The sequence below is a fragment of the Rhinatrema bivittatum genome, chromosome 2 (genome assembly GCF_901001135.1).
Source record: "Rhinatrema bivittatum chromosome 2, aRhiBiv1.1, whole genome shotgun sequence".
NCBI classification, from domain to species: Eukaryota; Metazoa; Chordata; class Amphibia; order Gymnophiona; family Rhinatrematidae; genus Rhinatrema; species Rhinatrema bivittatum.
In genome coordinates this window covers 382,114,933-382,142,293 of record NC_042616.1, presented here as the reverse complement: position 1 = coordinate 382,142,293, position 27,361 = coordinate 382,114,933, and the positions used below count along the sequence as shown (strand labels likewise).

The window sequence follows — 27,361 nt, the reverse complement described above, 5'->3', positions numbered from 1 at the left end:
CTCTGATCCCAGAACTGCTCGATAGACTTCAGGGGGCCAAGATCTTTACAAATTGGATTTACGTGGGGCATACAATTTGGTTCGTATTCGTCCCGGTGACGAGTGGAAGACAGCGTTCAACACGCGAGATGGACATTACGAATACTTAGTAATGCCTTTCGGCTTATGTAATGCCCCTGCTGTCTTCCAGAATCTGATGAATGAGGTACTCCGAGAGATGCTTCATTCTTTCGTCATAGTGTACCTTGATGACGTACTGATCTATTCCCAAGATCTCTCCTCCCATCGCCAACACGTCAAACAGGTCTTACAGGCTCTAAGAGACAATCATCTATACGCTAAATTTGAAAAATGTCAGTTTGAGCGCGAGTCGCTTCCGTTCTTGGGATATATTGTTTCCTCGTCCGGTTTCCAGATGGACCCAGAGAAGGTGGCGGCCATTGTCAAATGGCCTCGCCCGTCTGGCCTGAAGGCGCTACAGCGATTCCTTGGATTCGCCAATTTTTACAGGCATTTTATACCACATTACTCCCAGAAGGTAGCTCCTCTCACGGCGCTTACTCGCAAAGGGGTTAACGCTCACGATTGGTCCACCACTGCCTCGGCTGCCTTTGAAGACTTAAAACAAGCATTCCTAGACGCTTCCTGCCTACGACACCCAGATCCACAACGACCCTTCATCCTGGAGGTCGATGCCTCGAATCTGGCTGTTGGAGCGGTGCTCAGTCAACACGATACTTCGGGCAAATTGATGCCATGTTCTTACTTCTCTAAAAAGTTTTCGCCTGCTGAATGTAATTATGGCATCGGAGACAAAGAACTCTTAGCCATCAAGTTGGCCTTCGAGGAGTGGAGGCAATGGCTGGAGGGGGCTAATCATCCGGTGACAGTGTACACTGATCACAAAAATTTATTGTACTTGGCCCAAGCTCAACGACTAAACTCGCGGCAAGCAAGATGGTCACTCTTCTTCAGTCGTTTCAATTTCATCCTCAAGTTTCGACCAGCTGAGAAGAACGTTCGAGCCGATGCTCTATCTCGTACCTATCAGCCGGAAGAAGAGGACGACTCTCCACGAACCATCCTGGATCCTGCCTGTGTTCAAATAACTACCACTTCCATTGCTTCCTCAAATAAGACTACCGTTCCTAAGAGGCTTCGGAGGAAAGTCTTGTCTTGGGGCCATGACTCCTTGACCGGGGGACATGCTGGTAGACTAAGAACATTGGATCTTATAAATCGTTTCTATCGGTGGCCTGGTCTTCGACGTGATGTTTCCCTTTACGTGAATTCTTGCCCCACTTGCGCCCTGCAGAAACCCCTTAATGGCCCTCCGAGAGGGTTTCTACAACCGTTGCCTATACCCACGGAACCCTGGACACATATTGCTACTGATTTTATGGTGGAACTCCCGCCTTCGCAAGGCAAGACTGTGGTATGGGTCACGGTGGACCGCTTCTCTAAAATGGCTCACTTTGTGCCTTTGCCCAAATTACCTTCCGCCACTGAACTGGCTTCTCTGTTCACACACCATGTATTCCGTATTCATGGTCTGCCTCAGGACATTGTATCTGACAGAGGCCCTCAATTCACAGCCAGGTATTGGAAAGCCTTATGCAAAAAATTTAAGATCCAGCTGAGTTTCTCCTCCGCTTTCCACCCGCAAAGTAATGGGCAAACCGAACGCATGAATCGTTCATTAAAGTTGTTCCTACGAGCGTTCATTAACCACAAACAAGATAATTGGGTGGAGCTTTTGCCTTGGGCAGAATTCGCCTATAATAATCAAATACATACGGCGACGGGGAAATCCCCTTTTCAAATTGTGTACGGTAAACAGCTCAAACCACCGTTACCTCTACCAGTACCAACCTCCTCACCAGCTGCTCAATTGACCGCGGACCAATTGAGTAAACTTTGGTCCTCTACTCAACACCGACTTCAGAAAGTCGCACGCACTTCTAAACGCTACTATGATCGACACCGAAAACCGGCATTCGCTTTTTTCCCAGGCGATCGAGTGTGGCTTAGTACAAAGAACATTCATCTGAGGCAACCTTCCAAGAAGCTCTCACCCAAGTTCTGTGGTCCTTTCCGCGTTGCAGAGAGGGTAGGGCTGGTCTCTTACCGTCTACGACTCCCAACCACTTTACGCATTCATGATGTCTTTCACGTCTCCCTCTTAAAACCAGTGATTCTTTCCAGATTCCACCCCAGGCCTCTTGAGGACGCTTCCATCACTACGGATGAGGATCCTACGTTTCAGGTACGAGAGGTCCTGGATGCTCGCTTCGCCAACAGACGTTGGGAATATTTGCTAGCCTGGGAAGGTTGTGGAGACGAAGACAATACGTGGGAGCCTGCCCGCAACATCTTGGACAAGACTCTTCTGCAGCAATATCATCTGGACCATCCTGACAGGCCAAGCCCTCTGAAGAGGGGGCGTAAAGGGGGGGGTACTGTTGCAGTCCCGGTCGCTAGGCTAGCGACCGGGTCCTTACCTTTCTCCTGCCTCCCCCGGTCTCGCTGCAATCCGTTGCTCCTGGGGCCTGCAGGGCCGCATGGCAGCGTCTCTCTCCACGTGGAGACGCTGCCGAAGGACGATTCTGACTCCTCCCACTGCCAGGCAACGCGCGCGCGTGAGCAGGGGGCTCTTAAAGGTCCAGCACCCGGAAGTGCTGAACCGCCCTGTTCCTGACGTCAGACGCTGGCTGGCTATTTAAACCATCGTCTGACTTCCTTGCTTTGCCTTTGCAACGAGGTCGCTCTCCTGAGTGCTTAGTTGCTTCCCAGCGTTGCTTTCAGCCTTGGTTCCTGCTTGTTCCAGCCGTGCCTTGCTTCCAGCTCTGGTTCCTGCTTGTTCCAGCCGTGCCTTGCTTCCAGCTCTGGTCCTGCTTGTTCCAGCCGTGCCTTGCTTCCAGCTCTGGTTCCTGCTTGTTCCAGCCGTGCCTTGCTTCCAGCTCCGGTTCCTGCTTGTTCCAGCCGTGCCTTGCTTCCAGCTCCGGTTCCAGCTTGTTCCAGCCGTGCCTTGCTTCCAGCTCCGGTTCCAGCTTGTCCCAGCCGTGCCTTGCTTCCAGGTCAGGTTCTGTTTGGTCCTGCTGTGCCTTGGCTCCAGCTCTGGGCTCCACTTGCTGTCTACATATCCTGACTCCAGCTCCGGTTCCTGATTCTCCTTTGTCTTCAGCCAGCCACGAACCTTGGTCTTCTTCACGATTCTCCTTTGTCTTCAGCCAGCCACGAACCTTGGTCTTCTTCACGATTCTCCTTTGTCTTCAGCCAGCCACGAACCTTGGTCTTCTTCACGATTCTCCTTGTCTTCAGCCAGCCACGAACCTTGGTCTTCTTCACGATTCTCCTTTGTCTTCAGCCAGCCACGAACCTTGGTCTTCTTCACGATTCTCCTAAGTCCCAGCGACTCGGACCCCTACGGGCTCCTCCTGGGGGGGTCTCGGGTTTCCAGGGTGAAGACGCCACCAGTCCGCTCCAGCTGAGTGCCGCCTCCCGGCTTATTAACTCCTGTGGACGCTGTCCACCTCAGCCGGCCCAAGGGTCCACTATTGACTTTACTCATAACATAACACATATGTGCTAGATGTACACCCATCTCCCGATTTTGGCATGTGTATCTCTTTTAAAATTCACCTCATGTTGTTTTACTTTATATTGGTTAAATACATTAACATTAAATGCTGCTGTTATCACAGTTAAGAACTGAAGTTTCTAGAAAAGAACACTTGACTTTTTATTATTATGGTTTTACAGCATATTCTCAACATTATTAACTTGCTAGTCCATGCAAAGCCTGGATCTCAACAAGTTTTATGTTTATGCTTAATTGAGCAATCAACCTTGGATTGCATCTTTGATTTTAATAATACATTCCAAAAAGGAATTTTAACCCTATAAAACTGAAAAAAGACTTAGACAGTCCAATCTAGCTTCTTCGTTATTAAGGGACTTAACTGAGTCTCATAAATGAATTATTCATTAATGAAACAAGAAAATATAAATCAAATAAACAAATAAAAATGCCCTTTTGAGTCACTCTTCCTTCCTCTGTGGCAACTTTTCAGACCTACAGTCAGCAAAGAGACATTTAGAATTGACATGCCATTGGTAACCAGGGGCATGATGAATTTGAAGATAAACAAGAAAAGGGACACATAATTCAACAAATGTTTTCTTCATTCCTAATAAAGAAACTCATAAACACTAATGCAGGATAACATCAGAAAGATACACCCTCTGCAGTTCTTATTAATATTTTCCTCCTGCATGTTGCTGCAATCACAAAAAATGTAGAGCATTTCAATCAGTTTTCTTATACACAGAAGCTTGTCATGCTTTTAACTCAAGGTTACTGAACACTACATTTGAACAGAGTTGTCAACTATGCTTAAACATATTCTGGACATTTATCTCCTTTCCCCCTGCCTCTGTTTTAGACAACTTGAAAAGTAGATAATTTGCAATACTGAAACCCCCAACCCACTTCTCATCTCTTTCATAGAATATGATACCATTCAAAGAACACTGGGACCACCTAGTGCATCCCATCTCTTTCCTAGAGAAACACCACAGAACCCAGTCAATTCCTGGTCTTCCCTTCATTGCTTTACCACTAGGGATCCTCTGGGTTATCTCAAGCTTTCTTGAATTCTATTATCATTTTTTTCTCTGCCACTTCCACTGGGAGTCCATTGCAAGCATATAGCTCTCTTTCCATGACAAAATATTTACTACTGTTACTCATGAACTTACCCCTTGAATTTCATATCATAATCTGTTTCTAGAGAATTGTTTCCTCTGAATGTTTGATTCTTGTGATTGATTTACCACCTTTTCTTTCTTCTCCTCTGCTCTATACATATTTTAGGCCTTTAGGTCTTATCTCATATATCTTTTGGTACAATTTTGATAGCCTTTCAGGGAACTGCCTCCAGTCTGTCAATATTTATTTATATTCCACTAATCTGAAATGTTTGCTCATAGCAGAGCATAAAAATGTAAAACACATCAACAAAAATAATAAAATAATGAAACAAAAATAATAAAACAATAATCATAAATGATATAGAAACACAAAATAAACATTTAACATATATAACAAAAATTAAAAAGAGGGTCATTTATCAAAGTGCTATATGGTGTTTTCGCATGCGTTAAGGCATTTTCGCATGCAAAAAATGCCTTTACCGCATGCGAAAATGCCATAACGTTTGCTGCGATGCAAAGGAGAAAAAGGGGAGGATATTGGGGTGGGAATTTTGGCCAAGTGGGCTTGGCTCACAGTTTTGTGAAGCCATATCGCACAGCTTTAACGCAAATTTTAACTACACCTTTTTCATTTGCGTAAAGCCGTGTGATAGGGCTTTATCGTGGTTGTGATGTTTTAGCTGCTGGAGGGGAGAGAGAGAGAGATAGAGAGAGACTAGCCATAATGTCCTCATCCTAGGTAGGTATTTATTAGGGATGTGAATCGGGTGCCCGATCGTTCCCGCTTTCGGGTTCGTCTGGCCACGGGAAAATCTTGTTTTCCCGTGGATCCACGTTCTTTTTTGTGAAAAAATCAGTTTTCAGCTTAGTGCGCATTAACCCGAAAAACTATTTTCATGAAAATTTGGGGGAAAAGAGTTTGTTTCTAGTTTTTAACCTATATATAAAGAATTAAGAAATATCGTACAATATTTCAATTCATTATAAAAATGATTCACATCCCTAGTATTTATATCTCTATAAGAGGCCCACCTAGTAACTCGAGGTGAGGTTAAGGTATAAGTATAGGGGGGTGGACTCTCTACCTGGGTAACATCAAGCTAGGCTGAGAGAACATTGCACAAATCTCATTTATGGGTGAGTTTCTTCACTCCGAAGGTCATCAAATCTTTACAAGGAAACACTGTTCTGTTCGTACATCTCATTTTGAATGTCAAAGTGGTCCCTAACCCCTACACTAATACCTAAACCTTACCTCGAGTTACTAGGTGGGCATCCTATAGAGATATAAATACCTACCTAGGATACCTAGGATAAGGGTATTATACTTCTCTCTCTCTTTCTCACTCGCGCTCTCTCTCTCTCCCCTAAGCTGGCTCTCCAAAGTTATTGCAATTTGTGCTAAGATAGTGCTTCACATAGGTATTAGTGCAAATTGTGATAAATTACCATAAAACACAACCCTTTTACTATTACATGCAATATTTAGTGCATTTTGATAAATCCAGGCCTTAGAGTCCCTCATCTCATAAAATACATCCCCCAGGGAATGCTGCCTAAGGACCTCATTTTCTAAGCATTTTTCCCATAGACACAAAATGGGAGAGGCCCTAAATTTGGCCAACTTGTGAATTTAGGGATGAAAATATGGTTAGTTAGAGGGAAAAATTTATAAAGTCAAGGGTATAAACATCTAACTACCAGAATTAGGAGGTTTAACTCTTTGAAAATTGAACCCCTAGAGATTAACCTTTAATTCCTATAGACTCCATCACTTTCCAACCCAACCCTTGAATGATAAATGTGATCCCAGTCTCCTTAATTTAGTGACAGAATTAGCATCCAAATGCAAAAGTGTGTGCAAGATTTATACAAAAAAATGCATATATGATCCTAGGGATGTGAATCATGTGATCGATCGTCTTAACGATCGATTTTGGCTGGGGGGAGGGAAATCTGATCATGGGTTTTTTTGTTAAAAAATCGTTAAAAATCGTAAATTGGGGGAGGGCGGGAAAACCGGCACACTAAACAACCCTAAAACCCACCCCGACCCTTTAAAACAAATCTCCCACCCTCCCGAACCCCCCAAAAATGTTTTAAATTACCTGGGGTCCAGTGGGGGGGGGGGGGGGTCCTGGCGCGATCTCCCACTCTCGGGCCACGGCTGCGTTAATAGAAATGGCGCCGGTGACCCTTTGCCCTTACCATATGACAGGGCAAAGGTAGCACCGGCGCCATTTTGGTTCCTGTCACCCGACATCACGAGTGCAGGAGATCGCCCCTGGACCCCCAGGGACTTTTGGCCGTCTTGTGGGGGCCTCCTGACCCCCACAAGACTTGCCAAAAGTGCAGCGGGGGTCCGGGAGCAACCTCCTGCACTCGAGCCGTATTGCCAATATTCAAAATGGCACCGGCGCTACCTTTGCCCTCTCTATGTCATACGACCCGTATTTTACAGAAAAAACATAGGGGTAGATTTTTAAACCTATGCATGCGCGTCCATGTGCGCTCGCATCCCGGTGCGCACACATGGATGTGCTGATTTTATAAATTGTGCATGCCAGTGCGCGCATGTTATAAAATCCGGGGACCACACGCACATGCATGCCGAATTTTAAATACGCGCACATGTGCGGGTGGCACGCACAAGGGGGGGTACTTATGGAATTTTCACACGGCGACGCATCCTGGCATTCTCCAGTTGCCTCCCATTCTTCTCCAATTAAGGAGCAGACTGGGAGGGAACTTCCCTAACCCCCTACCTATCCTCCCTTCCTCCTCCCCTTCCCCTCTTATCCCCACCCCCTAAATCTAACCTAGCTATCTTTTTTTTTTTTTAAGTAGCTGCTCCTCCAGAGCAGTTGACTGGCACATGCTCTCCTGGCACAGTGGCAAATGGCTGCTATACCGGCCGCCTCCAGCCCCGCCCCTCTTCGCCTCCTTTACAGGCCCCGGCACTTAATTGCGTACCGGGTTTTATATGTGTGGCCAGGTCTGTTTAAAAATTGGCCCGGCACACGTAATGCCCAGCCACGCGCGTAAACCCTGGGATTTTTTTTATTATTTTTTTTTTTTTATTGTGATTTAAATTTTTAAAGTAAGACAAAACTTACAAAGGAAAAAAAAGATAGTCATTTACCACTTTTTAAGGCATTTAACATATATATATATATATGTCTATTACAATTTCAACTAATTTGACTGAATCTTTACACAAAGAAAAGTTTTTGGAGACAAAATCTTAGGAGCTATTTCAAAAATTATACATTGCAATTAATCGACTGAAATTATTGGTGACTATTTTCTCTAGATCCCCTTAGTGGTTACTAATTGCTAGGGGATATTACCATAATCTCCCTAGCATTTATAAATGACTTGAGTTGCTCTGGGTAATTAAACACAAAACATTCATCTTTTCTCTTTATAATGCATCTGCTAGGGTATCTCAAAACATAAGAATAGCCTAAATTTTTAACCTGTGATCTAAACATCAAAAATTCCTTTCTCCTTTGCTGCGTACTTCGAGCAAGGTCCGGGAAAATTCTCACCCCAGCTCCATAAAATGGAGTTGATATATTTTTAAATAAATTTTTCATCACAATTGATATATCTTGCACTGTAGCAAAAGTAACTAGAAGAGTTGCTCTGTCACACAATTCCCTGGGATTTTTGCGTGCCGGGGTTTAAAAATGTACCTGATAATTTACTAAATTACTGGAGGATTTACCATTTCACTATAATTATAGCAAAATAATCTGCTGCGGGAAATAAAGTGCCAGGGGCCAATAGTTGGCAGTAAGCCACACAGCGGTGGTGCACTTTCACCCACCGCAATTGCAGGCTCGCTGTACACTATCGCCCCTGTAGCGCCAATGAAAAAGCAGTGTTACAGGCCCCTAAATTTCCTTAACCCCTTCTAAATCCTGTCCAAATCCTCCCCTTTCCCTAATTTGCATTTTCAACTCATGATGCGGTAGTTATCATGTGCATTAGGGCGTTAATGCACGCAATAACAGCCCATCGCGATTTGAAAAATGAACTCCTTTGATTGTAAATCTTTGAAATATATATGTCTTTTACAGGAGATAAATTAACAGATGTTGAAAGTCCTGGTAAATGACTACTAAGAAAATAAAACTTACTTGTGCCCAGACTCATGAGCAATGGTAAATGCAAGACCAAGTCCTGTGTCTTCATTAACAGTACAGCTGCGATATTTACTACACATGCCACTTATAGGTGCAAATCCTGAAGAGCAAAGGAAAGAAGACACAGTGTATACTTAGGAGAAACAAGCAAAAGGTACATTTGTTCACCAAAGGGTGTTCCAGTCATATTTTAAATGTCAGTACATAACCTGTCTGGACCAAAGATTCCAAAAAGCATTTGTAAAAATCTACAATAAAAAATCTCTGCAAATAGATGCCAACATTAAGGTTACCAGCTCCTGAAAATTATGTTGAAGGGAAGTATAGGCAGAAATGAGGATCATACCCGGACTTCCCAAAATCTCACTCACGTACAGTGGAGGAGAGGAATTTTTTGAGGGACAGAAGAAAGAAATGATCATTTTTAAGAAGCAATCCCTATCATTGAGGGTTAGTTGCCGTGTCTGCATGCTGTACTTCATTCAAGAATCATAAATAAACAAAACCCTGCAAAGTCCCAAGCATTTATTATTTACAATATAGAGGGAATTTTCAAAGAAGTTATGTATGCAAAAGTAACCTATATCATAGCAATTTTCAAAAGCCCTACAAGCATAAAACCTTTTGATAATTGAGCCCTATGGAGTGAATTTTCAAAGGACGTACACAAGTAAAAGTAGCAATTTTCAAAAGCCTATTTACATATATAAATGAACTTTATGGGGCAGATTTTAATACCTACGCGCAGGAGTAGATTTGTGCGTGCAACCCGGCACGCACAAATCTACACCCGATTTTATAACATGCACGCGCAGCCGTGCGCATGTTATAAACTCCGGCGTCGGCGCATGCAAGGCGGTGCACACTTGTGCACCTTGCGCGTGCTGAGCCCTAGGGGAGCCCGATGGCTTTCCCCGTTCTCTCTGCCCCCACCTTCCCCTCCCCTCCCTTCCCCTACCTAATCCACCCCCCCCAGCCCTACCTAACCCCCCCCATACCTTTGTTTTGCAAGTTGTGCCTGCCTCTGGGCAGGCTTAGGTTGCGCCCGCCAGCCTAGTGCTGGTGCGTGATCCCCCGGCCTAGAGGCCCTAAGGAGGCCTCTGGCCATGCCCCTGCCCCGGACTGCCCATGCCCCGCCCCTTTTTTCGAGCCCCGGGACATACGCGCGTCCCGGGGCTTGTGCACATCGCCAAGCCTATGCAAAATAGGCTCGGCAAGCGTAACCCCCCTACGCGCGTAAATCCAGCTGGATTTACATGCGTAGGGCTTTTAAAATCTGCCCCATGTGCTTAAATTCTTTTGAAAATTACCTCTAATATTATTTATTCTATTCAGTTGAAGTGCAGGTGGTTTATCATCCAATGCAATGACTTTCACCTTACATTTCACCCTCATCAGAGAAAGGACCTGTGTAATCATTTTTTTTTTTAAATTCCTCCCTATTTCCCCTTCTATTAAAAAGCAAGGAGCCGTGCTCTTAGACCTACTGCCATTGCTGCTCTTTGGCTGACCAAAGGGAGGAGAATTTTCAAATGCATTTCTGCAGTTAAATCAGTGTTTTGGCCACAGAAATGGACCTTTTAAAAAAGGCCTGCCTCATATGTGGCCAACTGACAAGCACATGTCCTGTATGTCTGTAAGTTTACCTGGACTGATAGGAGGCATTCTTGAGGTGCAGCTGGGGAGGGGCTTAGACTTTTGAATTTTCAAAAGTATGTGCATAAATATCCCCTCCAAAATTTCTGAATACATTTTAGCAATTGTAATTGTGAGCGGAAACATTTGGTAGGATAATTTTCAAAGCGGACTCGTGCGTGTTTCTTAGGTGCGTATTTGCTGGCTAGCTTAAGCACAATGTTATAACTTATCTCCTAAGAATCAGTTAGAAAACAGTACATGATATATCCCTATCACAGAGGCCACAAGCTCTACTTCAGTAGCACTCTTGGCCCTGGACAGCGCCTAAAACAGAAGCCTGAGCAGCGAATCAAAATGAGATCTCTCTTTTCTCAGCAAAGAACTCTAACCACTAAGCTACTTTGTTAAAACCATGTAATGGGGAAGCAAAACATTTCAAGCAAATTGTAAAATCTTCCTTTAATTCAGGGAAAATTTCCAGGACAAAGTATGTTAAACAAAGGGCTCAAGAGAAAATATGATTGTTAGAGTCCTCTGACTCTGACTGTGGTGCACTATGTTGTGGACTAATTCTCACCCCTTTGCTTTTCCAGTTACTGTAGTAATAACCTTGAACTTCAGCTTCTAGAGATGATTAACCATTTACTACATTGCTCCTCTAACTTCTGGTTACACTCTCATGAAGTGAAGTGATGAAGTCACATTCAATAGGAGGCAATGGGATGAGAATAAATAAAATAGCTTGGGGGTAACCTGCATGGAGCAGCAGTTACTACCCTTAACAGAAATGTGGGGGTAACCTGCATGGAGTGGCAGTTACTACCCTTAACAGAGATGTGGGGTAACCTGCATGGAACGGCAGTTTCTACACTTAACAGAAACATGGGGTAACCTGCATGGAGCGGCAATTTCTACCCTTAATAGAAACATAGGGGTAACCAGCATGGAGCGGCAGTTCCTACCCTTAACAGAAACATGGGGTCACCTGCATAGAGCGGCAGTTATTACCCTTAACATAAACATGGGGTAACCTGCATGGAGCGGCAGTTCCTACCCTTAACAGAAACATGGGCTAACCTGTATGGAGCAGCAGTTACTACCCTTAACAGAAATGTGGGGGTAACCTGCACGGAGTGGCAGTTTCTACCCTTAACAGAAATATGGGGTAACCTGCATGGAGCGGCAGTTAATACCCTTAACAGAAACATGGGGTAACCTGCATGGAACGGCAGTTACTCCCCTTAACAGAAACATGGGGTAACCTGCATGGAGTGGCAGTTTCTACCCTTAACAGAAACATGGGCTAACCTGTATGGAGCAGCAGTTACTACCCTTAACAGAAATGTGGGGGTAACCTGCACGGAGTGGCAGTTTCTACCCTTAACAGAAATATGGGGTAACCTGCATGGAGCGGCAGTTAATACCCTTAACAGAAACATGGGGTAACCTGCATGGAACGGCAGTTACTCCCCTTAACAGAAACATGGGGTAACCTGCATGGAGTGGCAGTTTCTACCCTTAACAGAAACATAGGGGTAACCTGCGTGGAGCGGCAGTTACTACCCTTAACAGAAACATGGGGGTAACCTACATGGAGCGGCAGTTCCTACCCTTAACAGAAACATGGGGTAACCTGCATGGAGCAGCAGTTACTACCTTTAACAGAAACATGGGGGTAAACTGTACGGAGCAGCAGTTTCCAGATTGGGAAGCTTGCTGGGCAGACTAGATGGCCCATTTTGGTCTTTTTCTTCCATCATTACTATGTTACTATGTTCATATATGTTAATGTTGGCCAGGTAAGCAATACAAGTGAGAGTGAATGAATCAGTCTTAACTGAACTGCAGATAATAGAGCACACTAATAATTCCCCAGGAATAGCCAAGCATCCAAGTTCACAATTCAAACTGGGGCAGCCATAGATCTCCTGTGTCCCATGGCAAATTCTATAATTGGGGCCCCCAAAGTGTCCAGTCCAGTTCCTCAACTTATTTCACATAGAGAAGCCTGCTCCAGTCCCAGCTCTAAAAGTAAAGGTGGAAGGAGTATGTGGTGGTGTTGGGACCCTGCCTGCAGCCTGCGCTATGGCAGTCACACAGCAAATGGGGACCTGGATGTAAAGTAGGGCTACCTGTCATTTACACACATCCACCTCAAAATAAACAGCTTCAAAAATATGCAATATACATTTTCAAAACATCGAATAATCTGGTATTGAAATTGACATTTTTTCAACTCTGGTGGTCCTTTCCCCATCTCTTCTTCAAGTTCACTGACATGAATCTTTCTCTTTCTCTCATATCACTTCTCTTTATCTGTTTTCTACTTCTTATATCACCATTTTTCATTTCTCTTCCTACATCTTTCATCTCTCTTGTTCCTTATCATCCCCTTCTCTATTCCCCCTTGCTTAGTGTTCATCCCCTCCCTAGCCCTCCAAATTTCTCATTCCTTTCCCAAGCACATCATTTCCCTTTCTTCTTTTCTCCCCCTACTACCATCGCACTCTCTCTCTCTCTCTCTATTCCATCATTCACCCTCACTATCTCTCTCTACCCTCCCTTCCTAACATTTCTCTCTGCTTCACCTCTATCTTTCTTTGTCTCATTGGCCCATCATTTCGCCGGGTTTCTCTGTTTTTCTTCTTTTTCTCATTCTATTGATCACCCACACCATACCCATTTCCTCCCTTTCCCCTCTTGCTCACTCCTCTCCTTTACCTCACTCTTCTCCCTCACCACTTCTCTCAGGCTGCACTGCTTCGCCAGACTTTTTGTTTGGTGTCCAGCAAGACAAGCCCCCATGAGGCCATATTTACCAAAGCAAACCCCCTTCTCCCTGCAGTGTGCGGTCCAACAGGATGAGCTGGGTTAGCTATCCAGCTGCGTTTCCCCTCTCCCCTCGTTCAGTGGTTTGGTGGGATAGACTCCACCTAGCCATAATCGCTCCTCCTATCAGCAGTCTGGATTCAAGCACTTTTACATCTTGGGACCCACTACAGCTACTACCTCCAAATATTTTCCCTTGATCACACTGCAACAGCAGATGATTTATTGATTTTAAGGCTCCTGCATACTATAAATTTGGCAAGAAGAAGTCACAGTGAGTAGTGGGAGAGGAAAATCATACATGGGCCTACATTTGTATGACTTTGTGTGCAACAGACTAAGCTACACTGCCAGGTACTGCAGTAAATGTAAACGTATTGTAGAATTAAATAATTATGAAGAAAAATAATGGAACCTTGAGACTGTTTTGTGTTAGAGCTGATAACACATAATTCAGTAGTAAGGGAAGAATAAAGCAATCCCCATTATTTGCTTGCCACTAAAATCTCACCTAAAGTGTCACATGGCTCGTTTTTCCAGGAGCATATATCCAGACCGGTGAGCAGAAGAGCATGGTCATGGCGGCTGCCATCCTTTCCCATCAGCCCTGACTGCCACTGGCAGAAACTACTCAGCGTATGGTCAGCGTGGTGACTGATTACAAGACCTGGCTGCTCAGAAGAGATGGAAAGAAGAATTATACAGAGTTCAAGGACTACGGCCAATTACTCTTTATTTTTCTATCCTGCCACACAGTACATCACATTTAACATCTGCACTTATACTATAGAACAATACGCATATTGCATAAAGCAGTACACTATAGAACAATAAAATATTATGGTTACATTTAATTTACTTGAATATGTAGAAGCAAGGGTCAAGAAACAAGTTGCAGGTGATATCTTTTTCTCGGACTAACTCAGGACTTCTGTGACCAGCTTTCGAGAGCTATTCATCAGATCACAGAAGAAACACATTATCAGACATAGGAGCTGTCAAATTTGTACTGCCTGTATCAAACCCCCTCCCCTCCACCACGCTGCACTCCTCACTCCCCATCTTTTTATTGAGCTGTAATGGCATAAGAAGACAACCTCACCTCATATCTAGCTTACTGTACAACTTAAACCCAGTATAACTGCACTGTTTCTCCACTGACCTAACGAAGGAAATATAATCTCAAAGGCTTGTCACAGATTTGAGAATTTGATAATCCTTGGTGACTTCAGTGCCCATTTAAGTAACAGTACAAAATGTAAGTTCAATGACTTTTTCACTGTCCTTATAGCTTTATAGCTCTCTCAGTTAATAACTGTTCCTACCCATTGTGCAGGAGACATTCTGGAGTTTTTCTTTGTTCCAGAATCTTGGGTTACAACAAGGCAAGTCTTTGACATTAGAGATGAACCCGTCCAATAGTTTGATTATTCTTTATTCATCTTTAATTATCATCTTGTCTCACCAGACTGTACAGCTCATCATAGTGAAGGGCCCAGGTTAAATGTGAGTCTGAGTGGCTATTGGCACAAAGTTTGCTGACCTTCTATTCTGTGGATGCATTTGTTGATTCTTTTACTAATACACTTATTCAGGTTATCCAGACAGTAGCATCCATTTGCGAACAGAAATCTTGCTGTCATCTCCATGGTTTACTCAGGAGTTGCGCTATAAGAAAAAGTATTTGCAGGTAGCAGAACGTAAATGGTGGAAATCCAAATCTCTTATTTATAAGGATGAGTATCACCAAGCATTTGTCTGCTTTTGAGACTTCTGAAAGAAATTATTATATCTCATGATTGTAATCTTCTTTTAACCATCCCTAGGATTTATTTGAAATAGTTTGAAACCTTGTACAGCCTCTGAAAAGTCAATGGCAGGTTTCAAACTGATTGTGAACAATTTGCAACATGTTGCTTTGATAAGGTTGCAAGCTTCAAAACTCTTGTTCCAATACAGATGTCATCTCAAGAATCTGTCACCAAACTTTGGGAACATTTCCAAAGTGTTGCTTCCACTGAATTAGAAGGGGTTTTGGCAAAGCATAACGCATCTTTTTGTTCCCTTGATGCTTGCCCATTTTGTGTTCTTTGCAGACCAAAATCTCATTTTTTAGATATTTAGCCTAGGTCTATGAACCTTTCTCTATTAGAAGGGTTTATGACTAGTTGACTTAAACAGGCTTGCTAATACCTGTAAAAAAGAAGAGCAACCTATCAAATGATGTACTACCAAGTTACTGATGAACCTTTACTCCCCCTACACTAGTAAATTTGCTTGGAAAGATTGTCTTCTTGCAACTTACTGATTTTTTTGGAAGACAATCATATTTTAAATCCACATCAATGTGGCTTTCACAATAAGTACAGTACAGAAGCTTTACTTGTTTCTTTAATGGACTATATGCTGTGCTGCCTAGATAATGGGGGTTTAGTAATTATAATCTCCCTAGATATTTCAGCAGCATTTGACACCATTAATCATGTCATCCTTCTAAATAGATTATTCTCACTTGGGATTAGAGAAGGAGTAGTGAGATAGGTTTGATCATACTTCTTGGAACATCACCAGCAAATTAGGATAGGTGCAATGGAGGTGCTCCTTCACTATCAGCAGGAGAGATGGGGGACTGAATGGGACTTCAGATAAAATGGTGGTCTATCCAAAAAGAGAAAGAAAGACAAACAGAACAGAGAGGAGAAAGGTAAATGGTGTCAGGGGAAAAAGTATATTTGCTTGTAGTACACAGGATGACTGACAAAAAGCTCACTCTACTATAGAGATAGCCTTCTACATGGCTCCATCCCTGAGGATCTGGATTGATTCTCTGAGTGAACCCAGCATTTAGATGGCATGGTGGCCAAACCAGAGTATGGGATCCTGGAGGAGACCCTTGAGTTTTTGCTTATGTGACGTGTTTTGTACTATGAAGCAGTATTATGAAATCTTTTCTTAAACTGTGTTCATATTGTCTTCTAGAAGGAATCACTCTGTAAAAACCTGGACTATGCCTTTGGCGTAGATACAAGCCTATCTTTTTGTTGTGGAGTATATCGTATATTACCTGCAGTGCTGTAAAATAAGAACCCCATTTGTATTTACATTAACATACTCCTCCCAACCTGTGTACTGCAGGGGGTCATTGGACCTGACAGATGAATACCTCCTCCCATGTTAAGAAGGCCAGACTGGAGTACCCAATGAGAAGAGGGAGGCAGTTCTTGCACTGAGAGGGGGAAGGGCAGACCCCTCACACCTGATCAGGCCAGAAAGGGAATTAAAAAGGAACAGGAAAAGGAGTTTCTCCCTGCAGGAGCAGCACCAGAGGAGCAAGCGGAGCCAAGGTTGACCAACACAGAAATGGAAGAGCTGATGGAGAATGAGGGAGCTCATGATGTGAAAAGTCCTGTATTAATAGGGCAAATTCAATTGAGAGGTTTTTTTTTCCTACTTTTTCTCCCTCTTTGGTTCCAGCAACCTTGTTAGTCAATGGAAAGTTGTTGACTGGTTTTTATTTTTTTTTTCTTACCTGATCTAAGGTTGGGATGTGGACAAAATAGAGTAAGCAGACATTTTGAGAAGGAAAATATGCACAACAATAAACTCAGTCAACAGAGGGTGGTGACAAACTAATCCTGAAATAATAGAGCTTTAGAGACTGTGCTGCTTCATGAACTTAAAACTGTGCATTTAAAAGGAGATTATTGCTTTTTTGTCAAAGAAAAACTGAACTACCTTAAAGAGAATTGCCTAAGAACTGTGTACTGCTAATTGTTCCAGAGACTGTATGTTTTTATATTTTTCTTATTAAACTGAACCTGAATTTTACTATAAAACTAAAGGGGTGCCTTGGATGTTGTGGATAATGTTTTTCTTAACCATGAATAGAAAATAAGAGAAGAGTGAACTGACTCCCACCTTCCTCAACTAGATTATTCCACCCCAAGAATGTGACAATAGGATAATGTTATTCTACATGGAAAGTGATTTGTTCAGGGGTGTCGCAAGGCTCTGCATTATCTTCAGCCTTGTTCTGCCACCCTAGGTATTATTCTTTCCACCTATAACATCTTAAATTTTAAAGTGTAAGTGGATGATAGTTACTTTTTCCTGTAGGAAACAATTTATCCTTGACTACTGAGTCAATGTTAAATTGTCTGAATGTTAAAAGTTCCTGATTAAGATAAAACAATTTAAAGTAGATTTTAAAAGCGTTACTCATGCAGAAATGCCCACATATGCACGTATGTGGGCCGCGCACAATCAACCTGGATTTTACAAAGCTGCGAAGTATGTGCATATTATACCAGAGCACGTGTCAAAACTAAGAGAGAGGAAAAGGGATGGGGCAAGGGTGAAGCATGGGAATTCCGTGGCGGGGCCAACAGTTACCCACATAATTCTGTATTTTAAACCCAGAGACCGTGGCATGCATCGGCTTGGTATTCACGTAACTTTACTGCTGTTCCAGATAAGGAGCAAATCTGTAGAACTCGAGTTTTAGGGCTTAAATGCTCTGATCAACTGAAGGGGGCATGCAGGGTAAAGAACCAGAGGGGTCTGGAAGACCTCAGCATTAACTGGGCAAACTGGTGGACTAATTGGAGAAACTAGGTTGTCCCTCATGTTTTAAAATCCACCTACATACGCACGTAAACGCTGACAAAGTCCTATGGAAGACACACGCGCTAGCTGTCCTCCAATAACCTCTTAAAGTTAGCAGTATGCTTCCTCGCGGCTGGTGTATTTTAAAACATATGGGCCACATTTTCAAAGGGTTACGCATGTAAATCCTCCTACTTTGCATAGGCCCGGAGACGTGCGCAAGCCCCGGGACGCGCGTATGTCCCGGAGATTTCTGAAAGGGGCGGGGTGGGGGCCAGACCGAGGCCTCCAGCACAGCGGCCGTGCCGAGGGATCGTGCGCCGGCACTTGGCCGGTGCGCACAACCTACGCCTGGCCAGAGGCGGGCACAACTTATTAAACAAAGGTGAGGGGGGGCCGGATTATGTAGGGGAAGGGAGGGGAAGGTAGGGGGGCTGATGGAAAGTTCCTCCGAGGCTGCTCTGATTTCGGAGCGGCCTCGGAGGGAACGAGGAAAGACATCGGAGCTCCCCTAGGGCTCGGCGCACACAAGGTGCACAAGTGTGCACCCCCTAGCGTGCACCGACCCAGGATTTTATAACATGCGCCCGGCTGCATGCGCATGTTATAAAATCGGGCGTACATTTGTGCGCGCTGGGTTGCGCACACAAATGTATGCCCGCATGTACCTCTTAAAATCCGGCCCTATGTGTGCAAATCCATGCACGATTTAAAATGCCAGTGTATCTTCTTTGCTTGCACGATGATATGTGTGTGTATAGGCAGACGCGTGTTTGTTTTAAAATTAGCCTGTTTGTTTTGAATCTTGCTATAACAGAAGCAATGTGGGTTACCTGGACAGCAATCTCTGAAGAGCTGATCAGTCTGGCAGTTGATAGTGTTTTAGTTCTGTATCTTGACACCATTCAAAACTTAGGGATACTATCTGATTCCCTACTATCTTTTAAACTGCAGTTGAATGCTATCATAAAATCAGCCTTTTTTAATCTTAGAATGAAAAGAACACTGCAGTACATTTTGCCTAAGAGTGACTTTGCATGATTGTTTAGGATTTCATCTTAATACATGCAGATTATAACAATAGCTTTTATGTACGCTTGCCAAAATTTTCACTTAAGAACTTATAGCTTCCACAAAATGCAGCAGCATGATTGTTTCTTGTTCTGTTAAGGATCATATTACTCCTCTCTTACAATAATTGTATTGGTCGCCTATTGCGCAATGTGTAGTTTTTAAGATTCTTACACTTATTTAAAAGGCTCTTCAAGGGAGGGTCCCACCTACCTTGCACATCAGCTCATTAAATACATACCACTTTAAAGCATTTCATCTTCAAGTTACCCTTGGCTGTGCTTTTTCAATAGCAGGGTCAGTTTTAGGGAATAGTTTACCTGTCAAGTTTCAGGATGTAGAGGATTATACATTTTTTTTGGAAAAAAGTAAAAGGCCACCTATTTCAAATAGCTTTTTCCTGATGATGATATCTATACTTTCCTTTTGATATCTATTTCTGAGATGTTTTAAATATTTGCATTGCATGGTTTATTTGATTAGGTTTGCTTTATGTTTGCTTTATGTTTATTTTATTGTTTATGTTTATATTTAAACATTTAGCATGGATTTTCTATTATAAGTGATATAGAAAATCTTTTATTCAATAGTAAATAAAATAAATAATATATTGTGTTAGACTATTAAAAAGGTTTTACCCACAATTGTTTACTGACTGTTATTTCTACAATAGAATAGGAGACAAGTAGTAATAATATTAATAATGTAGAAACATTCTACACCCTCTCTATCTAAGGCATATAGAGACATATATTTGCATATAGAGACATATATTTGCAAATGGTAGGCACTAAAGGAATAACCAATGGGGCATGTAAGGATTGAGGTGCAACATAGAGATAAAAAAGGTCATGAAATTCTCTTCTCTAGACGACTTACGAGAGCATTGCTGCTTTGCTTCATAGAGCAGGACTTCCCAAACCTGTTCTGGAGACCCCTACAGCCAGTAAGGTTTTCAGGATACCCACTATGAATATGCATGAGCTAAACCTGAAATCCCAGCTGACTGTGGGGTTCCCAGAACAGGTTTGGGAAGCCCTGCCATGGAGCGAACTGCACACTGAACAAACAGAAACATAAATGAAAGCAAAGTCATAGTGCAAAGACATCTTTATATGACTCAGTGAAGGTATATCCTTCCTATAACAGAAAAAAACAGTATGCTAGAGACATGAAGACTGAAAACTAGCTCTGCCTCATGAAATTCAGAAGTCCTACCTATATCATGTGATGCACACTGGAAATGAGCAACAGTGGGTCCTTAATGGAGTCCCCATAAATGAACCCAGCTGGTAATGACTTCTGTAAGTGAGGTGGCATACTTTAGATTTTTTTTGTGAGTGATTTCAGGGGGCAATTACTTTCAATAAAGCTAACAGGTGTTGGATCAAAAGATAGCTTCCCTTTCCTTTTTCAAATTGGATGCATTCCAGCAGTAAAATGGTTTAAACACAGAATAATTAAACTGTCACTGTGGAAGTAATAATTGCTCAGCACGTAAAATAAGATGTTATGTAAAATTAATCTCAGAACTCAGGGCTATGGCATTCAATCCTGAGGGCCTTATTTCAAATCCATGAGAGGCATTCCTATTGAACATGGCCTTTGTCTGAGAAGTCTGATGCTGGTGAAAGGTTAATGTATTTTAAATATCTAGCGGGCCGATACAGTACAGTGCGCTCCGACGAAGCACACTATTAACCTGCCATTGGACATGCATTTTCCCTTACCCCTTATTCAGTAAGGGGCGGAAAACACGCGTCCAACCCACCAAACCTAATAGCGCCTTCAACATGCAAATGCATGTTGATGGCCCTATTAGGCATTTGCGTGCGATTCAGTAAGTAAAATGTGCAGCCAAGCCATTGTCTATTTTATTTTGATTTGGTGGAACCAAGGAAATGAAAGAAAAAATGCTGAAATATCATGATTAAGGAATCTATTGCCAGAAGATGTGGTCAAGGTGACCAACATAGTGGGGTTCAAAAGAGGGATGGACAAGTGAAGGATAAATCCATAAAAGTTATTAGTCAGGTAGACTTGGGAAAGACAGGCCTTACCCACTAGGGATGTGCAGAGCAAAATTTTATGTTCATATTTTTTATGTCCGAAAGGGGGTCCCACTTGCGGCCAATATGGACATAAAAAAAATCCAATGAGTTGGGTATATGTACATATGTGCAAAAAAAAAATTTAAACCCCCTCACCCTCCTTAATCCCCCCCCCAGACTTACCACAACTCCCTGGTGATCGAGCGAGGAGTGAGGACGTCATTTCTGCAATCCTTGGCGAGAAGCATGTGACGTCGGTGGCACGTCGAGTGACGCGGCGTCACGTGATTCCCGGCTCGTTCGCGCCGGACGGCTCGTTCGGCCCAAAAAGAACTTTTGGCCAGCTTGGGGGGGCCTCCTGACCCCCCAAGCTGGCCAAAAGTTCTTTTTGGGCCGAACGAGCCGTCCGGCGCGAACGAGCCGGGAATCACGTGACGCCGACGTCACGTGATTCCCGGCAAGTTCGCGCCGGACGGCTCGTTCGGCCCAAAAAGAACTTTTGGCCAGCTTGGGGGGGCCTCCTGACCCCCTCAAGCTGGCCAAAAGTTCTTTTTGGGCCGAACGAGCCGTCCGGCGCGAACTTGCCGGGAATCACGTGACGTCGCGTCTGAGTGATGCGGCGCCACGTGATTCCCGGCTCGTTCGCGCCGGATGGCTCGTTCGGCCCAAAAAGAACTTTTGGCCAGCTTGGGGGGGTCAGGAGGCCCCCCCAAGCTGGCCAAAAGTTCTTTTTGGGCCGAACGAGCCGTCCGGCGCGAACGAGCCGGGAATCACGTGACGCCGGCGTCACTCGACGTGCCGCCGATGTCACATGCTTCTCGCCAAGGATTGCAGAAATGGCGTCCTCACTCCTCGCTCCATCACCAGGGAGTTGTGGTAAGTCGGGGGGGGGATTAAGGAGGGTGAGGGGGTTTATATTTTTATTTTGGCTCAACAATCGCGATTTCCCACATATCGAACATATCTATGTTCGATATGTGGGAAATCTGATCGTTTATGTCGAATCAATTTTTTAAGTAAAAAAAAAATATGAGTTGTGTTTTACTAATGCGGTCAATCCGAATGCACACCCCTATTACCCACAAGAGTGAGATACAAAAAATAAAGCAACTATTAGGGATCTGCTGAGTACTTGTGACCTGGATTGGGCACTTTTGAATGTTGAGCTTGATGGACCTTGGTTTGACCCAGCATAGCACGTCTTATTTTTTTTTATGAAATAAAACTATACTACAAAGAACTCACTTAATAGTAAACTATTATTTGTCATGAAAAAATACTGGTTTACTATATCAAGAGCGAGAAATGTCCTCCTTAATCAATGTGTCACCAAATAAATGATAGAAACCAGTTTATATGATGCCTGGACGAAGGATGAGCCAGACACTTTGTTATGATATAACTGTGAGCTACATTATTTTTGCATATTTACTATAATTTGCTTGTATAGAGGAAAAGACTTTTCAGCACTGGTGTGTTTGAAATTCAAATCCAATACAATTCAGATTCATTGCAGAAGATGTTAAATGAGGACTGTGCTGTGGTTGATGTGACGTGCACTTAACCTCTGCAGTCCAGGCATTCTTCAGTACCACAGGAATTTCATTCACTACAGCACGACTTTTGCTGCACTGAAGTTGAAGGCTGTGAGTGTATATCCCCAGCAGAGAGGAAAGGCATTCTATGCCTGCAGCTAGAATTCTAATCTGGCCTTTAATCAGGAGATTAACAAGCTTCACCTATAACAGTTACTCTGTAACAGCAGTTTATAAATTCTTAAATAAATGCATGTTTTCAACTCAGTTACCATCCTTTTGTTGTCTTACTTTTCAAGATTTCTGGACATTGAAAAAGCAATAAACTGATGTTAATTGAAGTCCTGGTTAGAGAAAATAGTTCTTAACTAGGCTTTAGAGTCCCTCCTTCCAGATAGGGCTTGATGTTCAAGATAACCAACATACTCAGATGAACCCAGTTTTTTTTCACACAAGGTATGCAAAGGTAGCTCATGCACATTCACTATGGATATCCTTAGCATCTGACCTTGCTGGGGTAGAAGGGACCTCTGGAACCTGGGTCAACACCTTGGTTATAACAGACAACAAACAATGGGTCTTATTTAAAAATGATTTTTCCCCAATCTGTGCTTATGGAAAAAAAATCTTTATTAATAAGGTCCAAATGTGTAATGCAACACGTTTTTTGAAGGACAACCAGCAGTTATTTTGTAATACGCATCTCAAACAAATCGATATGAAACAATTTCCTACTTTAAATATTTCATTTTATTCTCAATTCGCTATTTTGATCTAGTCAAATTTCAAAGGGTATGAAAGTAAGGTTTTGTCTTGGGAACCAATCATTTGTAATGGCAGCTCTATGCATTATATAGTGCTTTAATGAGGAAGGATAGAGAACAGGCACAGCAATTTAACCTGTCAGATGAACTATATTACTGAATGGATACACTTAGCCTTCCTTTTTCTGACCAGGTCCATATAAAAAAGAAAATCAAATACTTTAAACATGATCCATCCATGAACTCTGTTTGCGCTGATGTCATTTCTAGCTAGCCTGGTCACTCAGACTTACCTGCTCTTCTTCCAGCAGAATTAAACCAACAATTGCAATATTGATGTTCCCCCCAATTGTTCCATCTTTGAACAAAGCAGACACCTAAAAACAAATACAGTATTACAACTCAACCAAAAGGGAAATTGAAACGGCATTTGCATACGTTTTTTAATATAACATCATCGATCCTGCTCATCTGACACCTTGATGTTACCATTTGAAAATGTTACAGGCTATTATCTGGTTAGGCTGGTTAAAGACATAAACCGTAGCAGGAGCTGCAATCCACACATCCAAAGGATAAGGCACAGAGGATAACGATGTGTGCAAGCACTATCAGTGTCCCCCCACAGTCAATGAAGAATAGCAAGTGTAAATTTTATTCAAGAGCTTCAAGAAGACAATTTTCAGAATGGGAAGCAATCCAGTATGTCCCCCGACATGGACCCATGCTTCGCCCGAAGTCTGGAATGGGAAGGCAGGCAGCTCAAACTGATGCAGTACATTTAACATAATTCACAGAAACTCTTCTATGCCTAGACTGGTTGAAGAGTGGAGTCAATCTAGATTATTTTACATCTGTAAACAATGCTGTTCATTCTCAATTTGTAATATCTATTTATTCTTCACAGAGGTGTACATGCTTATTTTCAGACTTAAAACAGGCAAGTTGCATTCCATCAGGCTTGGAAAATATCCTTATATCAGTTGCAAGTTTTCTGCTTGATATTAAGAATTTTTTTCAGTGTATGCTTTGTAAAAACATTTCTCTCAGGAGAAAGGAGAAGATAATGACTGCAAGAAGGAAGAGGTGAGAAAGAAGGAAGCTTCTGAATGCAGCAAAGGAAAGCAGAGGAACACAGTGTAAAAATTCTGACTAGGAATGTACAAAATTAAGACACCGATGCATGGATAAGGCTTAAATTGTCAGTGACAAGATCAATAATAGCTGAAACCAGATGATTTTCTGTCCTGCTTTTTATATTATCAAAGCATACAACAACTTATACAACTATTTTTAAGCATGACTGGTTTTCCTATATTAGTTATGATAGTGATCTTAACCTTTGGGATGGGATCAGTCATTGGCTCATAGATATTTTGCAAGTGAATAGCAAGATTAGGTTATGTTATCATCCAAACAAGATCAAAATGCTAGACAATCAGTCCTCAGATAATAGGATTAATCATTACAAAAAATGTGGCAACTTTCAAACCATGCAGAAGGGTAAAGTCTGGAGGAATTTTTTCAATCAAAATTACATGTGTGTGCATGTGTGCCTGTTTGTGCTTGCACTCATACGTGGTAATCCTTCCCTGACACTGCTCCCAGGAATACCTCCTTAGTTACTTAATTTATTTGATAGACTGCCTTTCAACATAAAATTAAAGTGATGTACAATAAAAATAAATAAAATACATTTTCTTCCTCTCCCTTTACATAAAAGTGCGTGTTACGGCCCCGGTCGCCGCGTTGGCAACCGGGTCCTTACCTCCTCAGCGGGGTCCGGGGTCCTGCCGCGACCCGCGAGCCGCGGGATCCGGGGCCGGCCTGGCCGCATGGCGACGGTCTTGCCTCGTGGGAGACGCCGAGTCCCGCAGATGACTCCTCCCCCGGAGGGGAACGCGCGCGCGCGAGGGCCGGCCTTTTGACAGTCCAGCACCCGGATGTGCTGAACCGCCCCCTGGATGATGTCAGCACAGGCGGGGGATTTAAGTCGGCTCCAGCCCTTCCTGCTTTGCCTTGCAACGAGGTCACTTCTGTGAGTTAGTTGCTGTTCCAGGTTCTCCTGTTCCTGCTTGCCAGTTTCAGCGTTCCTGTTCTGATTCCTGCTGCTTGCCTCGACCACGGTTTGTCCCTCGCTTCTGATTCCTGCTGCCTGCCTTGACCACGGATTGACTCCCGCTTCTGATTCCTGCTTCCTGCCTTGACCACGGACTGACTCCCGCTTCTGATTCCTGCTGCCTGCCTTGACCACGGATTGACACTCGCTTCTGATTCCAGCTGCCTGCCTTGATCACGGTCTGTCTTCACCTTTTCTCCTGCCTTCACTCCTGTTCCAGTTCCGGTCCGGGTTTCCTTCCACGCCAGCCTCTCTCCTAAGTCCCAGCGGTCCGGGTCCCTACGGGCTCCTCCTGGGGGGACCTCGGACTTCCAGGGCGAAGTCACCTAAGTCCTAGCGACCCGGGCGTTCACAGCTCCTCTGGGGGCGTCACGGGTTTCCAGGCGAAGAGCTTTCCACGGCTGTGCGTGTCTGCCTCCCAACCGCCTCCCAACAACGGTCGGCCTAAGGATCCACTTCCGGATTACAACAGTTTGCAAGGCCATGGATCCGGCAGATCTCGCCGGCCTACAGGCCATTCCGGGCCTGGCCCAGCGTCTGGTTCAACAACAACAAGTGTTGGACTCCCTGGCTGCCACCGTGGAACGGTTGGCTGCGCGTATGGATGCAGAACCTCTCGTACCAGATCCTGTACCTGCACCCGCACCTGTACCAATGGTAACTCTCCATTCGCCTACGCAGCTTCCGGCACCATCCCGATACTCTGGGGATTCCCGGGCTTGCCGCGGGTTTTTAAACCAATGCTTTGTGCGATTTGCTCTTCTGCCCAACCAGTTCCCATCGGATGGCGTTAAGGTGGCCTATATCTTTTCGCTGCTAGATGGGCGGGCACTGAATTGGGCATCTCCCATGTGGGAGAAGAATGATCCGGCGTTGAGTGATTTGAGCCGGTTCGTGCAGGATTTCAAGTCTACTTTTGATGAACCCGCACGTCAGGCTTCTGCAACCTCTGAGTTGCTCCAGCTTTGGCAGGGAGCACGGACCCTTGCAGATTACGCTTTGGAGTTCCGCACCCTCGCCCTGGAAGTAGGTTGGCAAGACGATGCTCTCCGAGGCGTGTTCCTGGAGGGTTTAGCTGCCAGGATTAAGGACGAGCTGGCAGCCCGCGACCTCCCGGAGGATCTGAACTCCCTCATCGACTTGGCAGGGCGCATTGATCGGCGCCTTCAACAAAGGGCTAAGGAGGGACGTCCTCTTCGACGGTTGGCCTCCTCGTCCTCTGTGTCAACCAGAACAGCTAACTCAGGGTCTCGTGGTATCAACACTCCGGCGGAGACCTCCACGGAGGAGCCCATGCAGCTGGGGAGGTCATCCTTGACACCCGAAGAGAGGCAGCGCCGCCGTGATCTGAGGCTGTGTCTGTACTGTGGCGGTAAGGGTCACTTCCTCGCTCAATGCAAGGAACGGGCGGAAAACTCCCGCGCCTAGGTATAAGAGAGGAGTGCTCCCTAGGCTGTCTCAATGCAGCTCCTCAATGCACAGTACCGGTAACTTTGAAATATCCCGGAGGTTCTTTCCAGACGCAAGCCCTCGTCGACTCAGGGGCTGGAGGGAACTTTATTACAAAGGAATTGGTGCGACAGCTACATCTCGCCACACAGCTTCGAGAACCCCCTTTAAGGGTTACTTCGATCCAGGGTACGCCCCTGGCTGGCAGCATTTCCACCATTACCACACCACTTACCCTCCAGACTGGCTTGTTTCACACCGAGAAGATTTCACTTTTGATTCTGGAAAAATCAGTATACCCTGTGGTCCTTGGTTTACCCTGGCTCCAACAACACTCTCCTGAAATCCGCTGGAAAGACTTCCAAATTACCAGGTGGAGTCCCGAATGTTTCCGCTCCTGCATCCAACCCAGAAAGGGGCAACAGATTCCACT

General features: G+C 44.0%; 1 protein-coding gene across 1 annotated transcript in view; it reads right to left on the bottom strand.

Annotated features, from left to right (window-relative positions):
- ADAMTS16 (ADAM metallopeptidase with thrombospondin type 1 motif 16) overlaps positions 1-27,361 on the bottom strand; it is an 806,542-nt gene that overhangs the window by 531,704 nt on the left and 247,477 nt on the right. Inside the window, 3 exon segments of the mRNA XM_029589991.1 lie at positions 8,862-8,967; positions 13,846-14,005; positions 23,654-23,737. Coding sequence (XP_029445851.1) covers positions 8,862-8,967; positions 13,846-14,005; positions 23,654-23,737 — 350 coding nt within the window.